General features: G+C 46.2%; 1 protein-coding gene across 1 annotated transcript; it reads left to right on the forward strand.

Moving 5' to 3' along the window:
* Positions 1 to 3,115: 3,115 nt before the first annotated feature.
* On the forward strand, positions 3,116 to 21,658 carry LOC139415891 (insulin receptor substrate 2-B-like). Its single transcript, XM_071164040.1, has 2 exons — positions 3,116 to 7,552; positions 21,023 to 21,658. The coding sequence occupies exons 1-2, from the start codon at positions 3,382 to 3,384 to the stop codon at positions 21,025 to 21,027; spliced, it is 4,176 nt and encodes a 1,391-aa protein (XP_071020141.1). The 5' UTR covers positions 3,116 to 3,381; the 3' UTR covers positions 21,028 to 21,658.
* The last annotated feature ends 1,291 nt before the right edge of the window (positions 21,659 to 22,949 follow it).

Raw genomic sequence — 22,949 nt, forward strand, 5'->3', positions numbered from 1 at the left:
TAGACTTCAAATTGACTGCAAGAAGCCCAAACAGATATACTGTTTTACTAAAACATAATCATTTCAAACCTTGCTTATGTTAAATGATCAGGTGTCTTTCTATTATCCATGGAATACTTGGGAACAGATTTCTTAAGTTAAAATCAATTTGAGATGATTTCCTAGTGTTTTATGTCCAACAATAAAAAAAAAATACAAATAAATATTTGTTTCTTATTTTTTTGCTAAAAAACTTGGGGGGTCAAATAAAAACACCTGGGGGCCAAATTCTGTCCACAGGCTGCCAGTTAGGGAACCCTTGTGTAGACTATATAGAAATAATTACACTAAAATTAAAAAATCATTCAAATAAATAATGAGGTTTTCTATCATCCTAATGGAGGTGTAGATTACATCTCACATTCCAGTGTTCCTAATGGAGGTGTAGATTACATCTCACATTCCAGTGTTCTTAATGGAGGTGTAGATTACATCTCACATTCCAGTGTTCCTAATGGAGGTGTAGATTACATCTCACATTCCAGTGTTCCTAATGGAGGTGTAGATTACATCTCACATTCCAGTGTTCTTAATGGAGGTGTAGATTACATCTCACATTACAGTGTTCCTAATGGAGGTGTAGACTACATCTCACATTACAGTGTTCCTAATGGAGGTGTAGACTACATCTCACATTACAGTGTTCCTAATGGAGGTGTAGATTACATCTCACATTCCAGTGTTCTTAATGGAGGTGTAGATTACATCTCACATTCCAGTGTTCTTAATGGAGGTGTAGATTACATCTCACATTACAGTGTTCCTAATGGAGGTGTAGACTACATCTCACATTACAGTGTTCCTAATGGAGGTGTAGATTACATCTCACATTCCAGTGTTCCTAATGGAGGTGTAGATTACATCTCACATTCCAGTGTTATTAACGGAGGTGTAGATTACATCTCACATTCCAGTGTTCCTAATGGAGCTGTACATTACATCTCACATTACAGTGTTCCTAATGGAGGTGTAGATTACATCTCACATTCCAGTGTTCCTAATGGAGCTGTACATTACATCTCACATTACAGTGTTCCTAATGGAGGTGTAGATTACATCTCACATTCCAGTGTTCCTAATGGAGCTGTACATTACATCTCACATTACAGTGTTCCTAAAGTAGGTGTAGATTACATCTCACATTACAGTGTTCCTAATGGAGGTGTAGATTACATCTCACATTACAGTGTTAGAATTTGTAAACAAGGCTGCATGGGATTTATGTCAATGTGACTCTGTGCAGCCAATGGCAATGTCCGCTTTAGTTGATAATGCAGAAAGCCAGTTGTGTATTTGACAGCTCTAACACAGTTCCACCACAGACACCGTCAAAGCAACTGCTATGTGGATGTCGGCAAAAGCAGATCTGATTGAATAGAGCCCCTATTCACATTATGACCAAAGACACTACTGTTGTGTATTTACTTAAAGGGGCAATCAGCAGTTGCTACATCCATTTTTGGACTTATACATTTACACTATGTACCCATTTATTCTTGAAGAATATAACTTATAAATGGATCGTAAGCTTAGTTCAACACGTGTATCCCATCAGAACCCAAAATATAATGTTTTATGACAATGTTTGTAAATAAAGTAATTGTAAACAAACACTGTATAGCCTAAAAACATGATTAAAACTACAAGTTTCATGTCCTTGCATCCATAGCCCTGTCTTTGAATTTGAGAGAGGTTACTTTTCTCCAGACCCATCTCCCTGCTTTGTAAGGAAACAGTGTTGGGGAGTAAGCTTTGTTATTGTTTTAACTGCTGATTGCCTCTTTAACAAGTGAGGTGTTTCGATAGAATGAATAACTTGTTATGATGCTTTACACCCATCCCTGTCTCTCTGGGGCTTGACCAGACAGGGCACGGGTAAATGATTTCTCAAGCGCCTGAATAAATACCTAGACACCCTCATGCTGAGTCATGAGGAGTCACACCACTACAGCAAGCAAATAACGAATCATAAAAGGAATGCAGAAAAACAAAACAATATCAATAGATTTCAAAACATCCACTGTGACCCCTGGCTTTTGCCTATCGGGGGTCGCGCATAAAGTGTCTCAGAGCAGGAGAGCTGATCTTTTTTAATACGATTATGGAGATGGGTGACCTGTTCCTAGATCAGCACCTTTACTCGCCGTGATGTGTGTTTTGCCCTATATTATTATTTTATTTATTTACATTTTTTAAATCCCAGCATGTCCCGCAGGAGGCCTTTTGTCTATTCAAATCAAATCAAATTTTTTAAAAATGGTCGAAATGCTTGTGCTTCTAGTTCCGACAGTGCAGTAATATCTAACAAGTAAATCTAACAAATTCACAACGACTCCCTTATACACACAAGTGTAGAGGGATGAATAAGATGGCCAACGGCCGTCAATGTAAATAAGAATTTGTTCTTATCTGACTTGCCTAGTTAAATAAAGGTTAACTAACTCTTAGAAGCATTCCGAATATTGGCCCTGAAATAACCGGATAGGTGGGATTCATAGCATTACAATGGGTTTAGGGTAGTCCCTGCCATGTTGCTTACACCTATCCAGTTCTTTGAGATCTGCAAAGTATACCAAAGTGGTAGGAGATAAAGAAATGTTTTAGGGCACATTTGGCCTTCAATGCCTACAAATAAGTAGCACAGGAGAAACTTGCAAACTGAAACAGCACAGTCATTGGTCCATGTGGTCACACTGTGATTAGATAACCTCAACGTCAATCAACCATATTGTCCAATGAGAGTGGTAGCATCAACGAACGCCTATCACTCTACCGATAATCATTGGCCAGTCAAATGTCGATCATCACAATAACGTCCCCTCCTCTTTTAACCTCAATGACACTCCGTGCGAGATCATTAGTCGACCGTATTGACGTAAAACACGAATCACCCTCAATTATTGGCTTTTTTACCTGTCAGGTCCTGTCAATCTCGCTGAACGACCAATGAGAAGCCCCGACTCGCTCATTATTCCTCCTACTTATGGGTACGCGCAAGTCACGTGATGTTTGTGCTCCGCTCGGTAGAGTTGTGTACAGAGGGAGAAGGGGACTGATTGCTAGCTAACGATTAAAGAAACGGGGTTGAACGTGGAAACATTTCACACCGTGGGCTTCCTTACCTAAAAGCGTACATTAGATACCTGTTTGTGACGAAGAGGCCTGGACCGGCCGTTTTCAAACAGAACCAACATACATTTACGCTTGTATTGTAGCTAACCATCGCGCCGTGTAGCCACAGCACAACACAGCAGCGCCAGTCGGAGCCCGTCTCCAAAACAAGAATGGGGTCTAGGTCCACAGCACGGTTTAGGTAAAGTGACCTTTGGTTGTGTTTTCTAAATGGCAAATTTCACGAATTACCAAGAAAGCAAAGCGGCTATGTTGTTAGTGGAGACGCAACAGAGGGGCATCGGGACGAAACCAGCCGCAGCCAATGATGGAGACACCTCGATCGGGGAACCCCCTTCCCCGTTATTGAATATCGGTGGCGTCGGGGCCAGCGGAGCTCGTTTCCATCAGCACTTGCCGCCCTCCAGCCACCATCACTACCCCCAGACCTCGCTGCCCAAAGGACAACAACACCCGCTATCGCACCACTACCAGGCGGCGACGGAGCATCATCTCTCTGTTGAAAACATCACGGAGTCCCCGGTAAGGAAAGCCTCGTCATCGTCTTTGAACCTGGTACAGCACGACCACGCTGCTAGCCACCACGCACTCGCTGCGTCGGTAAACGCGGCGTCGGCCGCGATACAACTAGCCGCGAATGCTAATGTTAGCGTGGCTACCTCAGAAGGTGTAGTGGACGACATTCAGAAGTGTGGCTATCTGCGGAAACAGAAACACGGCCACAAGAGGTTTTTCGTGCTGAGGGCGGCCAGCCACCTAGGCCTCAGTCGGTTGGAGTACTATGACAGCGAGAAAAAATTCCGTAACAGTCTGCGGTCTGCTGCTGCTGCAGCTGCAAACGGTACGGTCGCCCCTTCTCCCCCGAAAAGGGTGATCTATCTGTATCAGTGCTTCACTGTCAACAAACGAGCAGATTCCAAAAACAAACACCTCATAGCCCTCTACACTAAGGATGAATACTTTGCTATTGTAGCTGAAAACGAGCAGGAACAAGATGACTGGTATGTAGCCCTGAGTGAACTGATGAGTGAGGGGAAAAAGGGGCATCTAGACTCGGACGAGTTGGATGATGGCTACGGTACCGTCACACCAGGTACGGTTTTCAAAGAGGTGTGGCAGGTGAACGTGAAACCCAAAGGGCTGGGTCAGACCAAGAACCTCACAGGTGTGTATCGTTTATGCCTCTCTACTAAAACTATCCACCTGGTCAAACTAAACTCTGAGACGCCATGTGTCAACCTTCAGCTGATGAACATCAGACGCTGTGGACACTCAGAAAGCTTCTTCTTCATGGAGGTGGGTCGGTCATCCTCTATAGGCCCTGGGGAGATATGGATGCAGGTAGATGACTCTGTAGTGGCCCAGAACATGCATGAGACCATCCTGGAGACCATGAAGGCTCTGAAGGCTTTTGCTGAGATCCGCCCCAGGAGCAAGAGCCAATCTTCTGGCTCCAACCCCATCGCTTTTATCACCACCCGCCGTCACCTAGGTAACCTGCCTCCGAGCCAGACAGGTCTCCAGCGCCGCTCCAGGACTGAGTCGGTGGTTGGGACGCCGCCGTCGAGTAAGAGCTCTGGCGCCAGCGGCTATCGCTTCCGAACATCGAGCGAGGGTGAGGGGACGATGAACCGGCCATTCCGATCCGTTACCGGCAGCCTGATCCACCTGAACACTGCCCGGATACACCTGGGGCGCCAGGAGGGCGGGGTAGGGGCAGGGAATACCGGGAGCACCGGGGTTGTAGGGCGCTACGCCAGGGCACTACCAGGGTCCACCTACCACGCCCGCTCCGCCTCGCTCCCCGTCTCCCACTTTCCCTCCACCACCTCCCCCGTCAGCGTGTCCAGCAGCAGCGGGCATGGCTCCGTCTCCGATACCCTTACCCGGCCCTCCTCAGCGTCCATCTGCGGTTCCCCCTCCGACGGAGGCTTCAACTCCTCAGATGAGTACGGCTCCAGCCCTGGGGACTTCCGCTACTTCAGGGTCCGGAGCAACACTCCTGATTCCCTTGGCAACACCCCACCAATCAGAGAAGAGAACTGCATGAGTGACTACATGGCCATGGGCTGGCACCGTGAGGTGTTTGGAGCCGCCAGCGGTGGAGGGAGTAGCTCTGGCAGCGCGGAGACGCCCAACCGGGACGAGAGCACGTCGACGGATGACGACAGGTCCCTGAGGAGACGTACCCACTCGTTCACACGGCCCGGGGGTCAGGGGGGTGTTGCCGGCGGCAGCAGTGGTGTGACGGTGTACCAGAAGATGACCCAGACCACCTTCTCGCTGGACGAGTCGGTGTCCGTGGGAGAGGCCCTGTCTCTCGGCCGCACCGACAGCATCACCCAGCCTTCCTCCTCTTCTTCTTCTCTCCGCTCTGACTACAGCTCCTGCTCCGAGCACAGCCAGGGCCGACCCCCTCCTTCTTCGGCCAAGGAGGACAGCGGCTACATGCCCATGTTGTGTGGGGTGGCAGCCTCACCCTGTGACGCACCTGACTACATGCCTATGCAACCCAGCTCCCCCTCTCTTCACCACCACCATCCCCAGCACTCCCACTCTCCCCAGGCCCCCCGCTCAGCCCAACAGCCCACAGACCCCCGTGGCTACATGATGATGCTACCAGGGGGGCGGAACTCCTCTTCCCCAGTCCAGGCCTCCCACAGCAGTAGCAGTAACATGGGTCTGGGTGGAGGTAGTGTCAGTAGTTCTGGTAGTATAGTGGAGCGGCCCGAGAATGGAGAGTACATGGACATGTCGTACAGCAGTAGCGGAGGAGGTGGAGGGGACGCGGCAGGGGGACGGAAGTTCTCCAACGAGGGGGGATACTACGCACTGAGCAACCCTGAAGGGAGAGACCCCAAATCATACAACTACAGTCCCTACTTCTCCCTGCCTCGCTCCTACAAGGCCCCCGCTGCGAGAGAGAGGGAACAGAGAGAGAGGGAACAGAGAGAGAGGGAACAGAGAGAGAGGGAACAGAGAGAGAGGGAACAGAGAGAGAGGGAACAGAGAGAGAGGGAACAGAGAGAGAGGGAACAGAGAGTGCATGATGAGTATGTACCCATGAGCTCCCCGGCAAAACCCGTCTACTCCCAGATTGCTACAGGCAACGTCGGCGAGAGGGGCGTGACGACGAGGGGTGTTGGTAGTGGGGGGTCTGACACCCCTCACATCCTCCCTCACGGCTACCCGCCCCCTCCCTACGGGGTGCACCACCAAGCGGCTAACGGTGACCGTCGGACGACCCCGGTCCGGCCCAACCGCCTCCCCCTAGGGCGCCGCAGCTTCCACGGGTCACTGAGGGTTAGCGAGCCGGACGCCGCCGAGGTACTCTCCAGCCCTGGAGAGTACATCAACATCGAGTTTGGGGGCCGCTACGGACCCCCAACGTCCTGCCCCCTCTTTGCCCAGGATGGCTCACCCTCGGTGGGCTCTGCTGAGCAGCGCCACTCCCCTCCCCACCCCTATCCTCAGAACCAGGACTATATGAGTGTAGAGGTGGGGGTTGGAGGTGGGGGTGATGATGGAGGACGCCTGGCTAAGAACAAGTCTCCCAGACCCTCACTGGTGGCTCCCTGGAACCCACCTAGTTACATCCGACCTCTTGCCGCTGGGGCCTCCGTGAGTGGGGCCCCTGGTTCTTCTGGAGCTCGATGGCGGACGGGGACAGATGACTACACAGATATGACCTTTAACCTCAGCAGTGGTGAGGAGTCGCGGGGGTTACGGAGTAGTCCCACGGCCATGCTGCAGCACCTGTGTTTGATGGAGAGCTGCTACCCCCCCACCTCTGCCTCCCCTCCCTCCTCCAGTCCTCAGCTTGAGCCCATCAAGGTGGTACGTGCGGACCCCCAGGGGCGACGCCGACACAGCTCCGAAACGTTTTCCTCATCCTCCACGTCCGGAGGAGTCGGCGCCACAAGCTCCAGCACCATCCCCAACCCCTCCTCGGGCTCAGCCAACCCCTCGCCCCTCAACGTAGCTCATCTGGCCGAGAGCTCCAAGTGGACCGGCTCTGGCTCCTTTGACAGTGTGTGGATGTGTGTTGAGGGGGTAGGGGGGGACTCGGCCGGTCTCCCTGTCCGTCCAGGGCCTTCTGATCTGGGCATTGCCTCCGCCTCATCTGTGTGTCCTCCTGGGGGTCGGATGTGCAGGAACATGTCTGTGGGGTATCAGAACGGACTCAACTACATCGCCCTGGAGCTGAGAGAGGACCGGGACTCTAACCCTCTACCCGTACCCCAGCAGCAGCAGGATGGTCCCGGGGTGACCCCCAACGCCCCCCAAGCCAGTAACCTGACTGTGCCAGTAGCAGAGGACAACGGAGCATATGGCAGTATAGACTTCATCAAGTCAGACAGGATGACTGCCACGTCCAAGGGTGAGTGACAGAGGGATTGTTGGGGGGGTCTGTGTGTCTGTCTACATGCATGTGTCTGTGAGGCTTGGGCGGTATACCGTATACTGGGGTATTTGGAAATAGCTACAGGATGGTTTTTCAATACCGTCAATACTGTTGAAACAATTTATTTGAAGTTTTTCTATACATTTTAATATGTGTAGCTACTTTTTAAAGTAAATACCAGCAGTCAACTTGTGCAACGTGTGTTAGGAGATAAAGCAGATGGCGTTCTTCATTTCACCTGTCACATTATTTAACGTTATGAAGTTTACCGTAGTTCCCCAGAACAGTTGAGCCAGTCAGGTGTTTGTTTGTGAAGAGCACAATGGGAGAAAGCCGGAGCAGGTGAGTCCAGCTGTGTATTGACAGGGGTCTCGTTTTAAATTTAAAGTTAAGTGGTGTTTTGCTTCAATAGAGTGATCAGGGGCGTGCAACTGTAGTTTTCCTTCACATAAAATACATTAGTGCAACACATTCAGCAGAAAACGGATTCCTTTTCATCAAAGGACAGCAGAAGTGTAACGTTATTTGGCTGCCAGCCACACAAGTAGGCTACATGAGTTTACAGTGAAAAAGCAAGGTATGTTTTGCAACAACGATGCATGGCCATCATATTAAAGTTCATCATAGAATGTAGCCAGCTACATTTCCTCATGTTTTTCTTCAAGGTGAACTAGCATTCTACCAGAGAACAGAGAACTGTTCTCTACCAGAGAACAGTACACATCTGTTCTCTGGTAGAACTGTTCTCTACCAGAGAACAGTACACATCTGTCAGAGACCTGTCTGCTGATAGAATGCCAGTTCGTGGAGAAGTGCAACAGAAGCACAAAGTTAGTCTGATCCCGAGGAGAAATTACAATAAGAAGCATTTTAGTTCTGTGTTTACAAAATGCAGCAAGATATTTCTTATGTGTTGTTTAATTATTTTTTCCTGCCTGGAAAAACGAATAATTCTGCATTAACTAGCAAGTTAAACTTAGGGGTCACTAGCAAGTTAAGTGGCTGACTTAATAAGGTGACGGGGCATCATCATATTGTGTGTATTATTTTTTTGTTTGTTGTTTTTTGACGTGTTCAAGAAGTCCCAGCCCTTTGGATGAGTTATCTGTACAGCTGCCACTGCTCTCTTTTCATTCTCTTGCATTTTTTCTCTCCTCTCTGTTGTCCGTCTGTTTGCTCCTCCCACATTTTCTGTGAGCAGAGCAGGCAGGACCGTTGCCATAGCGACTCCAGACTCCACACAGACGCAACGTGTCTGCTACTATAGAGCCAGTACTGTTCATTTGCACAATTTCTCTCGTTCACATTCGCTTGTAAATGTCCAAACTCACCAAAAAGAACATTCGGTTGCTCCTACCTATATATGTATAACTAACTATATGTGCTGGACTGCCTGTCTATGCAATTTGGTTATTTTTTTCCCGTTTGTGCTCGTTAGCATACTTAGCTAGCAGCTTACATGGAAATTCGCTATTACGTGTGCTAATTTTGTTAGCATTCTGATAAACACCCAATGGGTTTATACTAAGCTGGTAATACAGTAAATCCCAGGGTAGAGAACACTAGTCTGTGTGTGCGCGTGCTGGCCCTCCAGTTGTCGGCATGCCCTGCAGTGCAAAAGGTAATAATGATAAGAGAGGGATTCTCACCTACTGTACTCCACACACTTCATTGACCCAGGTCCTGGCCATTGTGCCAAAGTGGGTCAAACAGTACCTATGGTAACTATGGAGAAACCTTGACCTGCAGTTGCCCGTGTGTGTGTTTCCACCAGAGAGAGAGAGAGAGTGTGTTTGTGTTCACTGAATTGACTCCTTGCTGCCCTCCTGGGCGAGGTCCTTCCTTAGTTTTGTTCCATTGGAAAACCAACACTCCGTTTGTGGGTGTCGTGTGGAGATGTGTGTGGTTTTCCATAGAAAAACCAACTCTTCTCCAATAAAGCTTGTCACTGTTTGAAGTGTTTCCACTGTCATACTAGTGTATGTGTGTGTGGAGTCATGCAGAGGGTCTTTGATGTGCTCTAATTGGCCCAGTGTGTCGGGGCACCACAGCGATAGAACAGAGCCACAGGAAATGCACCACTATCACAGGAATAAACTTCCTGTGACCTGCCTTCAGCAGCCAGCCAGGCCCATTTCAGCACACCTTCTGAAACAGGGAAGTAGGCTACTTGGGTCCTGTTCGTTTGGGCATGCTGTAGCAAAACCTTTTTACATAGAGTAGCGAGTGTTAGCTAGCTAGCTGTGCCCTTTCCTATCCCACATCCAAGGCCTCCTTCTTAGTCTGACAGTGTGAGCCTACTAGTTGTATTGGTCTTGGAGCTGAGTTAAGGTCCTGTAGTAGAGATTGCTGAGAGCGTGAGCTAGCTACCCTTTCCTATTTCACATCTATATTTACTGCTTTATTTTCAGACTGACAGTTATTTATGAGCTGGGTCTAGCAGTAGACATGTGTGTGTGCTTCATCCCAAATTGCACCCTGAGCCCTGGTCAAAAGTAGTGCACTGTGTAGGGAATAGGGTGTCATTTGAGACACAGGATGTGTACTGGCCCTAACGTAGGAAGGTGCACAGGCAACTGGATCGCCTTTCGTGTGTGTGTGTGTGTGTGTGTGTGTGTGTGTGTGTGCGCGAGAGAGCATGTTTGGTGTTGAACCTGAACTCTCTCTGATGTAAATACATACACACAGATGTTAAATATAATCCCAATATGTTAAATCCATTTGAATGTTTTAGTACGATGTAGATTATACCGCTGTCATGAATTGATGTATTGCTGTATAATAAGTTGCTATGACAACATACAACAGGTAATCAACAAGGGACTATGCGTTCTATGGAAAAAAAGAATGAATGACGTGGAAGGTTTGTTCCACGACGTTCTAGCGAAGTGGAACTGACCTTCCACAGTTGCATTGTTTTCCAGAGAACGCATAGATTTCCTAGTTATAATTTGAAATGTGTTAATTTGCCAGTAGAAATGTGTTCAACATCCACTGAAGTAGCTAACAAGTCTACTTGCTGCACCCTCGACAACCACTGTGATTATTATTATTTGACCCTGCTGGTCATTTATGAACATTTGAACATCTTGGCCATGTTCTGTTATAATCTCCACCCGGCACAGCCAGAAGAGGACAGGCCACCCCTCATAGTCTGGTTCCTCTCTAGGTTTCTTCCTAGGTTTTGGCCTGTCTAGGGAGTTTTTCCTAGCCACCGTGCTTCTACACCTGCATTGCTTGCTCTTTGGGGTTTTAGGCTGGGTTTCTATATCAGCACTTTGTGACATCAGCTGATGTAAGAAGGGCTTTATAAATACATTTGATTGATTTGAAATGTGATACTAGATGGCTACAGTAGTTGCTGTGGTAACCAAACCGACTTGCTAGTTTAGCTAACCAAACCATCAGTCCTAGCTTGCTATTATGAACATCAAATTCAACAATACCAATACTGTTTTCAATGCTTCTACACCTGCATTGCTTGCTGTTTGGGGTTTTAGGCTGGGTTTCTGTACAGCACTTTGAGATATCAGCTGAATTACGAAGGGCTTTATAAATAAATTTGATTTGATTCAATCTGACTTTTGCTTTCAAAAGAAGCTCAAACAAAACATACCATGCGTTATAGGGAAATAACGCATGCTCTAGAACACCAATCAGAAAGGAGTATTCAACAATGCCATGGCATAACATGATGTAAGACTTACATACTAATACTACTGTAACAGCAACTGCTTCAAGTAGTGTTATCAGCCATTTCCATGGCAATGTAGTTTCATTAGGATATAGGCCTAATGAAACTACTTGTATGTTAGTGTGTCCTGTGTTACTCATAGGTAAATACCTCCTGTCTGAGTCAAAGCCAGGGTATTTTCTCATGTAGGAGTATATTAGCCTCGTGACTAACAGGCTAGCTAGCTGTTTACTGTTGTAAAGTGTGTGTGTGTACTATGGTAAACCTGACTGTTTTCTCATATTCTCTAGGATTGGGATCATCAACTAGATTCAGCCGCGGGCCGATTTCTTTCTTCTTTTCTTGAACGGATAGTTGGTGGGGCGGGAACGGTCACGTGTCTCTCTATTGTTCGTGGGGATACTTGCGGACAGATTTTTCCAAAAATCTCTTAGAGCTGATTTCCTGGTGTTTTCATAGTCTCATGTCCAACGATATAAAAACAATAATAATCATCTAATTCTAAAATCACTCGTGGGCCATCCTGCTGTAGGATGTTGAATGACTGTGTGATAGTTGTAGGCTTTGCTGGGGAGTGAATGTTCTCCCACATTCAGATAGGAGGAGGACGAATATGAAATTGGTTGAGTAATCAAATTATTGGGTTACTATGTGCCTCAAAGGGAAACAATCTACTCCAATGCTTTTTTTATTCCTTGTTGGACATAAAAGACTGAAAAAACAGTAGCAAATCAGCACCAAGGGATTTTGATTTCTGAAATCTGTTCCAAAGTATTCCCACGCATAACAGAGTGTGTGTGTACATTCTAGGTACATGCCATGTTGTTTTTCCCCCAGAATTAAACTGGAATGTCCACTAGTGGCACTCTGAAGAGCCCAGGACATGATATAACGACTCCTGACACCCCTAGAGATGCCCTCTAGCACCTCTAACCCTCCACGAGACCTCATCTCTGGTCTAAAAGTGACAGTGGAATAGCCTAGTTATTGCTCTGGTTTTCCTGAGAGACTCGCCAGGGTCCGTTATGCCGGAATTGTGATGTCATCAATTAGAATATTCCTTTTTCTAAACAGATTCCGAATGGGAAGGAATTCTACCTCCCCGTAAAGGGGCATTCCTTATCAGCCACTATTGCCAGATAGTATTGTCGTTAACATAACGTGTGTGTTACTGTAGTGTGTGTGTTACTGTAGTGTGTGTGTGTTACTGTAGTGTGTGTGTTACTGTAGTGTGTGTGTGTGTGTTACTGTAGTGTGTGTGTGTGTTACTGTAGTGTGTGTGTGTTACTGTGTGTGTTACTGTGTGTGTTACTGTGTGTGTTGGTGTGTGTGTGTTACATGGTACTGTGTTAGTGTGTGTGTTACTCTACAGTAGTGTGTGTGTTACTCTACGGTGGTGTGTGTGTGTTACTCTACGGTGGTGTGTGTGTGTGTGTGTGTGTTACTCTACGGTAGTGTGTGTGTTACTCTACGGTAGTGTGGGTGTGTTACTCTACTGTAGTGTGTGTGTTACTCTACGGTAGTGTGTGTGTGTGTGTGTTACTCTACGGTAGTGTGTGTGTGTTACTCTACGGTAGTGTGGGTGTGTTACTCTACTGTAGTGTGTTACTCTACTGTAGTGTGTGTGTTACTCTACTGTAGTGTGTGTTACTCTACTGTAGTGTGTGTGTTACTCTACTGTGGTGTGTGTGTGTGTTACTCTACTGTAGTGTGTGTGTTACTCTACTGTAGTGTGTGTGTGTGTGTGTGTGTTACTCTACTGTAGTGTGTGTGTGTGTGGGTGTGTTACTCTACTGTAGTGTGTGTGGGTGTGTTACTCTACTGTAGTGTGTGTGTGTGTGGGTGTGTTACTCTACTGTAGTGTGTGTGTGTGTGTGTGTTACTCTACTGTAGTGTGTGTGTGTGTGTTACTCTACTGTAGTGTGTGTGTTACTCTACTGTAGTGTGTGTGTGTGTTACTCTACTGTAGTGTGTGTGTGTGTGTGTTACTCTACTGTAGTGTGTTACTCTACTGTAGTGTGTGTGTTACTCTACTGTAGTGTGTGTTACTCTACTGTAGTGTGTGTGTTACTCTACTGTAGTGTGTGTGTGTGTGTGTTACTCTACTGTAGTGTGTGTGTGGGTGTGTTACTCTACTGTAGTGTGTTACTCTACTGTAGTGTGTGTGTTACTCTACTGTAGTGTGTGTTACTCTACTGTAGTGTGTGTGTTACTCTACTGTAGTGTGTGTTACTCTACTGTAGTGTGTGTGTGTGTGTTACTCTACTGTAGTGTGTGTGTGACTACTATTCCCTCACTGTATTGCCGTTCCTCCTTGTAGTTTGATCCTCCACAGATGGTCTTGATAAAAGAGCAGGTTTTTACTAGTTTAACTCTCTCCCTATAGGAATGTGATGTTAGCTAAGTTTATTAGCCACACAGACACGGGGACATGGAGAGGGATAATGCAGAGGCAGTTGTTGTTGCTAATGTTTGCGCTGTGTGTGTTTTGGCATTGCTGGCTTCTAAATGGACACACACTTGCTTTCTCTCGCTCTCTCTCCTTTTGTCCTTCTGAATTTCAAATTCAATAGGCCTATTTAGGGTGTGTGTGTGTGTGTGTGTAGGAGAAATTGTATTTTCAATGAACAAAAAATATAAATGCAACAATTCCAATGATTTTGCTGAGTTACAGTTCATAGAAGGAAATCAGTCAATTGAAATGAATTCATTAGGCCCTAATCTATGGATTTTACATGACTGGGCAGGGGAGCAGCCATGGGTGGGCCTGGGAGGGCATGGGCCCACCCACTGGAAAACACGGAGGGAAATGTTGCCAAAGCGAAGTGTTACACACGAAAATTATGAAAAGAACGGCGACAAAAACAAGAATACTACCTATAAAAGCATAATGTATAAAACAAAGAAATATACAAACATGTAAGTAATGGCTCATGTTCAGAATCTAATTCGACAAACAATAAATGACTGGTGGTACTTATATTGTTTGTTGCTTATTATACAGAAAATAGTAGGCTACATCCCATGTTTCCTGCCTTCGCTCGTCTCTCTCTGTAGCAGTTTCTCTCTCTGTTAAGCCTGTGATTTTCCATGTTTCCTGCCTTAGCTCGTCTCTCTCTGTAGCAGTTTCTCTCTCTGTCTGTTAAGCCTGTGATTTTCCATGTTTCCTGCCTTCGCTCGTCTCTCTCTGTAGCAGTTTCTCTCTCTGTCTGTCTTTGTTAAGCCTGTGATTTTCCCATGTTTCCTGCCTTAGCTCGTCTCTCTCTGTAGCAGTTTCTCTGTCTGTTAAGCCTGTGATTTTCCATGTTTCCTGCCTTAGCTCGTCTCTCTCTGTAGCAGTTTCTCTGTCTGTTAAGCCTGTGATTTTCCCATGTTTCCTGCCTTAGCTCGTCTCTCTCTGTAGCAGTTTCTCTGTCTGTCTGTCTGTCTGTCTGTCTGTCTGTCTGTCTGTCTGTCTTTGTTAAGCCTGTGATTTCCCATGTTTCCTCCCTTAGCTTGTGGCAAGCTGTGACGTACTGTGCTGCCAACTCTTTAACATCAGACCTTAGTTTGATTGTTCTGTGAATGTAGCACTTTTCAGTTTGAATTTAGGGAAGAAGGAATCTTCTATACTGAACAAAAATGGGGAGCCAGGCCCAGCCAATAAGTCTGTTTTCCCCCACAAAATGACTTTATTACAGCAATACTTGTCTGCCTCTCCATCTCTCTGCCTGCCTCTCTCTCTCTCTGCCTGCCTCTGTCTTGTCTGTCTGCCTTTGTCTCTCTCTGTCTCTGTGTCTCTCTGCCTGTGTCTGTCTCTGTGTTAAGCCTGTGATTAGTTGATAATACCATTAGCTGCCTAAGACAGAGTAGGGGGAGGGGCTACTGCCTGGATTCTACAAATGTATAGGATTCATAAATGTGCCTTGGCCTACAAGGGTTGTGCTCCCGCAGAAATCTAATTAACATAATACAAAAATCCCCGTGGATATCGGTCTGTCTAAGCTAGAGATGTTTTTGTTGCATGGCCTGCATCTCAACCCACTGCACCTTCGATGTCGCCCTGCCGCACCTGCTTGGAATGGAGTGGTGTTTGTCAGACCGGTCAAAAGTTTGATAGTTTTTAAAAAATAAAGAAAAACTATTTTCTACATTGTAGAATAATAGTGAAGGCATCAAAACTATGAAATAACACATTGGATCATGTAGTAACCAAAAAAGTGTAAACAAATCAAAATATATTTTATTTTTGAGATTCTTCAAATAGCCGCCCTTTGCCTTGATGACAGCTTTGCGTAGAACTCCTCAAATGTTTTCCTTAGGTAAGGGCATACGTAAAGGGTTTTACGGTAGTTTGAAGGCATGTACAGCAGAAAGTCTCTGGTTACCATGGAGATGACCTAACTCCCTGACTGAACTCTCCTCAAAGAGATCACATTTTAATTTGGGAGATTGCAAAATAGAACTGATACATTCAAGACGGGATAAACAAATATTCAGAAAATGATAAAACACATTTATTTTAGTAAAAAACAAACAAATTATTTCTATTACTTTCTAGCACGTCAAGCTAACTAACAGGGTAGCCAGCTAGCTTTGTAACCATGGACTGTTTCTCTTCCATTGTGTATCTAAGCAGCTAGCCCGCTAGCTAGCTGCCTAGTTGGTGGAGGTTTTCCTTTTGAAACCAGGCCAGAGGAAAGCAACATTCACCTCCACAAATGCGGTTTACTTTGATGTCCATTTTGAATGAAGCACTTCAGGGGCACCCTTTAACTTTTTCGCTTAATTGACTTAAAAGTTAATTTCCCCCTAAAGTTTCCTTAACTTTTTAAATCTGTTTCATGTAAACTGGGCCCAGACCTTTTGGCAGAGGTCAAATGAAAGGTTACAATAGCCAATGAAAGACTTTTGGTTGCATTTTTTAAAAATTATCTGGCTTTACATGTGGACATGTTGTATAATGCACCTTTAACAGAAAAATACTGGTGTAAAAAAACACTGAAATTAAAAAGAAATGACATGTTAAGTAGGCAGGCGTCTGAAAAATAACCTTTAACATTATGAATTAGGCTGTTTTGAATCCTACGCGCACACTGACACACTGACGAGGTCATGGAGGGTGATAGTACAGCGACACTGACGAGGTCATGGAGGGTGATAGTACAGCGACACTGACGAGGTCATGGAGGGTGATAGTACAGCGACACTGACGAGGTCATGGAGGGTGATAGTACAGCGACACTAGTGGGTTTTAAGAATGGCTCTTTATGATAGTACTTTGTGGGCATGGCTGGTTTCTAAATGTACTCACATGCACACAAACACACCTTTCGTTATCTCTTTTTCTGTCTCTCTTTCTCTCTGTCTCTCTGACTGTCACAGACAGACCCTTATGCCAGTGTTTTTCAAACTTCTCCTGTGGGTCCCTCAGCCGTTCCATGTATTCAATCTATTCCATAGCTAACACACCTGATTTCAATTGTCAACTCATCATAAAGCCCTTGAATTAGGTGAGCCAGTTCAGAGCTACAGTGAAATGTCTGGGGGTCCCCAAAGAGAGGCCTTAGGTCAAGTGTAGGGCCCCATAATAGCTTTATTTATTTATTTTTGCCTGACTATGTTTTGCTTTTTCCAATTTGTATTTTTCTCTGCTTTTGTTTTTCGAGGTTTCTGTTTTTCCCCCGTGTTTTTCCAGGGTTCTGTTTTTCCCCCGTGTTTTTCCAGGGTTCTGTTTTTCCCCCGTGTTTTTCCAGGGTTCTGTTTTTCCCCTGTGTTTTTCCAGGGTTCTGTTTTTCCCTTGTGTTTTTCCCCCGTGTTTTTCCAGGGTTGTGTTTTTCCCCCGTGTTTTTCCAGGGTTCTGTTTTTCCCCCGTGTTTTTCCAGGATTCTGTTTTTCCCCCGTGTTTTTCCAGGATTCTGTTTTTCCCCCGTGTTTTTCCAGGGTTCTGTTTTTCCCCCGTGTTTTTCCAGGGTTCTGTTTTTCCCCCGTGTTTTTCCAGGGTTCTGTTTTTCCCCCGTGTTTTTCCAGGGTTCTGTTTTTCCCCCGTGTTTTTCCAGGGTTCCGCTCTCAAAATCACACTTTTTAATTATTTGTTTTTAATAGAAAAACAAAAACATTTTGAATCACATCAGGAGACCACTTTAATGGTCTGGGAAAATATGGAAAATAATTAGAATTTGAGGTGTATTTCCCCTTTTAATGGGTAACTATCCAATACACACAGGTCCAGGTTTGAGGATGTCATTGTAAATAAGAATTTGATCTTAACTGACTTGCCTAGTTAAATAAAAGGTTGCCACCACCCAGAGACTGTTGTTTTGGATAACTGTGTTTCTGTAGCGCTCATGTTATTTGCATAGTTTGCAAAACAAGTGGCCACTGGATATCTGCAAATAATCATATCCTTCTGCCAGGTAGGCAAAGGCTACTCTGTAGTTACCATTTATTTGGAAAGGCTTTCCATCAACCTGCAGACGGTTATCAATAACATCAATGCTAACAGCTACACAAAGTATGGACTAGACATACGAGAGTTGCACACAAACAGACGGGGTCATTACCTGTGCCCCTTTAGGAAGTGGCAGGAAAATGCCACTTGACATGTTGACATGGATGGCATTACCACTTAAGTGTCATGCATCCCACCATTTTCATCAGGATATTTAGGCTACCTATTGGACTTGAGCCCCTTGGATGGAACTGACCCCAAGTCCCAAACTAGAGGCAGAGGAGGGGGAGGAGGAAGGGTGAAGAAGAGTAGTGTCTAATTGGTCTACAATGTAGCTAATTCCTTCTCCCTTTTTTCTCCTCCGCCCGGCTTCAGCAGTCTTCTCAGGTCAACCTCTCTGTCTCTCTGTCTCTGTCTCTCCTTCTTTGCCAAATAACAGTTAGGGTTCAGGGAGAAACAGATGTGATAGAAAGAGAAAAGCGAGAGGGGCAGAGAAGGGTGAGAGAGATGCGTATTGGAGAGGATAGAGAGACCGGCAGGACAGTGGCAAAGCTAACTGAAAAGTTGTCCTGTGTTGTACCACAGACAGTAGCTATCGGCTTACAGGCTAATCAGAGGTACTTAAACTGCAAGCTGATTTTAAAACCTGACCATTAACCTCATACCTAACCCAGACCTGACCATTAACCTCATACCTAACCCAAACCTGACCAGGAACCTCATACCTAACCCAAACCTGACCATTAACCTCATACCAAACCCAAACCTGACCATTAACCTCATACCAAACCCAAACCTGACCATTAACCTCATACCTAACCCAAACCTGACCATTAACCTCATACCAAACCCAAACCTGACCATTAACCTCATACCAAACCCAAACCTGACCATGAACCTCATACCTAACCCAAACCTGACCAGGAACCTCATACCTAACCCAAACCTGACCATTAACCTCATACCTAACCCAAACCTGACCATTAACCTCATACCTAACCCAAACCTGACCATTAACCTCATACCTAACCCAGACCTGACCATTAACCTCATACCTAACCCAAACCTGACCAGGAACCTCATACCTAACCCAGACCTGACCATTAACCTCATACCTAACCCAGACCTGACCATGAACCTCATACCTAACCCAAACCTGACCATGAACCTCATACCTAACCCAGACCTGACCATTAACCTCATACCTAACCAAAACCTGACCATTAACCTCATACCTAACCCAGACCTGACCATTAACCTCATACCTAACCCAAACCTGACCAGGAACCTCATACCTAACCAAAACCTGACCATTAACCTCATACCTAACCCAGACCTGACCATTAACCTCATACCTAACCCAAACCTGACCAGGAACCTCATACCTAACCCAAACCTGACCATTAACCTCATACCTAACCCAAACCTGACCAGGAACCTCATACCTAACCCAGACCTGACCATTAACCTCATACCTAACCCAGACCTGACCATTAACCTCATACCTAACCCAGACCTGACCATTAACCTCATACCTAACCATTAACCTCATTCCTAACCCAGACCTGACCATTAACCTCATACCTAACCCAGACCTGACCAGGAACCTCATACCTAACCCAAACCTGACCATTAACCTCATACCTGACCATTAACCTCATACCTAACCATTAACCTCATAGCTAACCTCATACCTGACCATTAACCTCATACCTGACCATTAACCTCATACGTAACCATTAACCTCATACCTAACCCAGACCTAACCATTAACCTCATACCTAACCCAGACCTGACCATTAACCTCATACCTAACCTAGACCTGACCATTAACCTCATACCTAACCCAGACCTGACCAGGAACCAAACGGGCCGAGAGGGACAGGGACCTACCTGAATTTGTCCGATTTAAAAATATTAATAATAATACTGGTAGTTTCTGTTGTAAAATGTTTGGCTACGGCGTGCACTAATGAATACAACTCAGTGTAACCCAGTTAGGCCTAACCAAACTAAAATAAACTGGCTACCTCTGGTTGTGGCTTCACTGCCTATGATGATGAAAAGGACTGGACATTCACTAGCTAGCCTGGCAGCTTACTTAGTAACAACACAAAACCATAGGGGTTTCTAATTGTTATCTGCGTTCTGAAGAGGCCTCGAACGATCATGTGATGTTCACTCTCATAGCTTACTGTAGGTTAACTGTGTTCTATTCTGTCATATCAAACGTTTCACATGAACCAATGAGGTGTTTAGTTTTGACAGTGTGTGAAATCATGTCGACTGTTGTTTTTGAGGGCCGGAGCCTTAGAGAGATTTAGCTTGGACAAACACTTACCCAGGCGCCAGACTCATAATGCAGGTGGTCTAGGGATGTTGTTTGGAAATATGCAGGCATTTTATTGCTGGGGGGGGGGGGGGGCAGTTGTGGAGATTGAGGAGATTGTTATGGTCAAGGTCAACTGACCATTAACAATTAACCGAAGACCTGTGTCCACCTCCTCTCGCTATCTCTGTCTTTCTGTGTCTCCTGTCCCCCCCCTGTCTTTCTGTGTCTCCTGTCCCCCCCCTGTCTTTCTGTGTCTCATGTCTCCCCCCTGTCTTTCTGTGTCCACCTCCTCTCGCTATCTCTGTCTTTCTGTGTCTCCTGTCTCCCCCCTGTCTTTCTGTGTCTCCTGTCTCCCCCCTGTCTTTCTGTGTCTCCTGTCTCCTCCCGTAACAGACAGATAGAAAGCGTTAGCCAGCATTCCTGTCCCCCCCCGTAAACGCGTTAGCCAGCATTCCTGTCTCCCCCCCCCCCCCCCCCCCGTAACAGACAGAACGCGTTAGCCAGCATTCCTGTCCCCCCCCCCCCCCCCCCTGTAACAGACAGATAGAACGCGTTAGCCAGCATCCCCCCCCCCCCCCCCCCCCCCCCCCCCTGTAACAGGCAGATAGAAAGCGTTAGCCAGCATTCCTGCCTCTCCAGCCCACAGCTGAAGCTCTCTCTCAAAGCACCTGTATTGTGACCCAGCAGCAATTGTTATAACGGGACAAAGCCCAGCTGTGGGTCCACACACACGCACTCACAACAGACTCACACACACACGCAACAGACTCACACACACACCAGATTCACACACACACACAAAACAGACTCATACACACAAGACACAGGGCCGGTCAGAGCCGAGACCAACCTACTACCAGAAGGTGCGTGTGTGAAACCACTAACCAGGTTAGCTGAGGCCATGCAGGGACCTGCGTCTTCACCAACCGTTTTGGTGACGTTAACTGATCATCTCTCTCGGTCTTTCTCTCTCTCTGTCTCTCTCTACAGACTGATGGAGGAAGCTGAGAAGGGAGCATCACAGACTCCCTCTACCGTGGCCTTCAACACCCCCACACCACACTTTGATTTTCAACCTTTCAACCTCGACCCCAAGGACTCCAGCCCACGAGGTCACGCCCCCTCTGAACAACAACAACCGCACCATCACCAAGACGACAGAAAACAAAGACTGAATGCGCCACATTTGTGTTTAATAATTTCATATATTTTTTATTTTTGATATATATCTAATTTTTTCCCCCTTCTCAGACCTGGTTCTGAGGCTGCTGTCAATGTTAATGGACTTCTTTCTGATCTAACAGTACGAAAAGGGAGCTTCGCTTAAACACTTGAGCATGGCTGTATAACAACAATAAGTCCTAGAGACGGGGTGGAGACTGGTCAGTACAGATTTCTCTGAAGACGTCAAGACACACTACTATATTTATTGCCACAATAAGTTTCAGGTGCGTTCATTACGTTACCAGGAGTGTATTGAGTATTTTTCTACAGCTGACATGGAACGGTACAGGACTCAACGATGGTCCCAGTTTTCCTGATGAAAGATATTTTACGTAAAAGAAGCAGGTACTTTATTTCCACATAAGGCCCTTATTAACACAGGTCTGGTACTGTGTGTGTGTGACACACTTACACACACACACACACGTCAGTGTGTCCTGTTAAAGCTAGGCGACACCCGCTGTTTCTGTGACTCCACTAGTCAGTCAGTAGAGCTGCTGGTTCACACACACATACACACACACACACACACACGTCAGTCACAGGGGGGCTGGATGTTGTCAGGGGTTCCAGTAACCTGACTCTACCCCCAAGGTGCTGGGCATACTTGCCCCCCTGTGCAACACACATACACTCTCAATACACACACGTACACACTCAATACACACACGGACACACACACACTTACACACTCAATACACACACTTACACACACATACACACTCAATACACACACGGACACACACACACTCAACACACACACGGACACACACACACTCAACACACACACGGACACACACACACACTCAACACACTCAATACACACACTGACACACACACACACACACTCAATACACACAAGGACACACTCAATACACACAAGGACACACTCAATACACACACGGACACACTCAATACACACACGGACACACTCAATACACACACTGACACACAGACACACACACACTCAATACACACACTCAATACACACACGGACTCACACACACTTACACACTCAATACACACACATACACACACGGACACACACACACGGACACACTCAATACACACACGGACACACACACACTGACACACACACACGGACACACAAACACACACACGGATACACACACTCAACACACACACACGGACACACTCAATACACACACACGGACACACACACACACAATACACACACACACTCACACACTCAATACACACACGGACACACACACACTTACACACTCAATACACACACATACACACTCAATACACACACGGACACACACACACTCAACAAACACACGGACACACACGGACACACTCAATACACACACTTACACACACTCAATACACACACGGACACACACACACTCAACACACACACGCACACACACAGACACACTCAATACACACACACACACACACACACTCAATACACACACTGACACACACACGGATACACACACGGACACACAAACACACACACGGATACACACACACACGGACACACTCAACACACACACACGGACACACACACGGACACACACACACTCAATACACACACGGACACACACACACACGGACACGGACACACACAATACACACACACACTCACACACTCAATACACACACGGACACACACACACTTACACACTCAATACACACACATACACACTCAATACACACACGG

Source organism: Oncorhynchus clarkii, chromosome 9, assembly GCF_045791955.1.
Source record: "Oncorhynchus clarkii lewisi isolate Uvic-CL-2024 chromosome 9, UVic_Ocla_1.0, whole genome shotgun sequence".
NCBI lineage: Eukaryota > Metazoa > Chordata > Actinopteri > Salmoniformes > Salmonidae > Oncorhynchus > Oncorhynchus clarkii.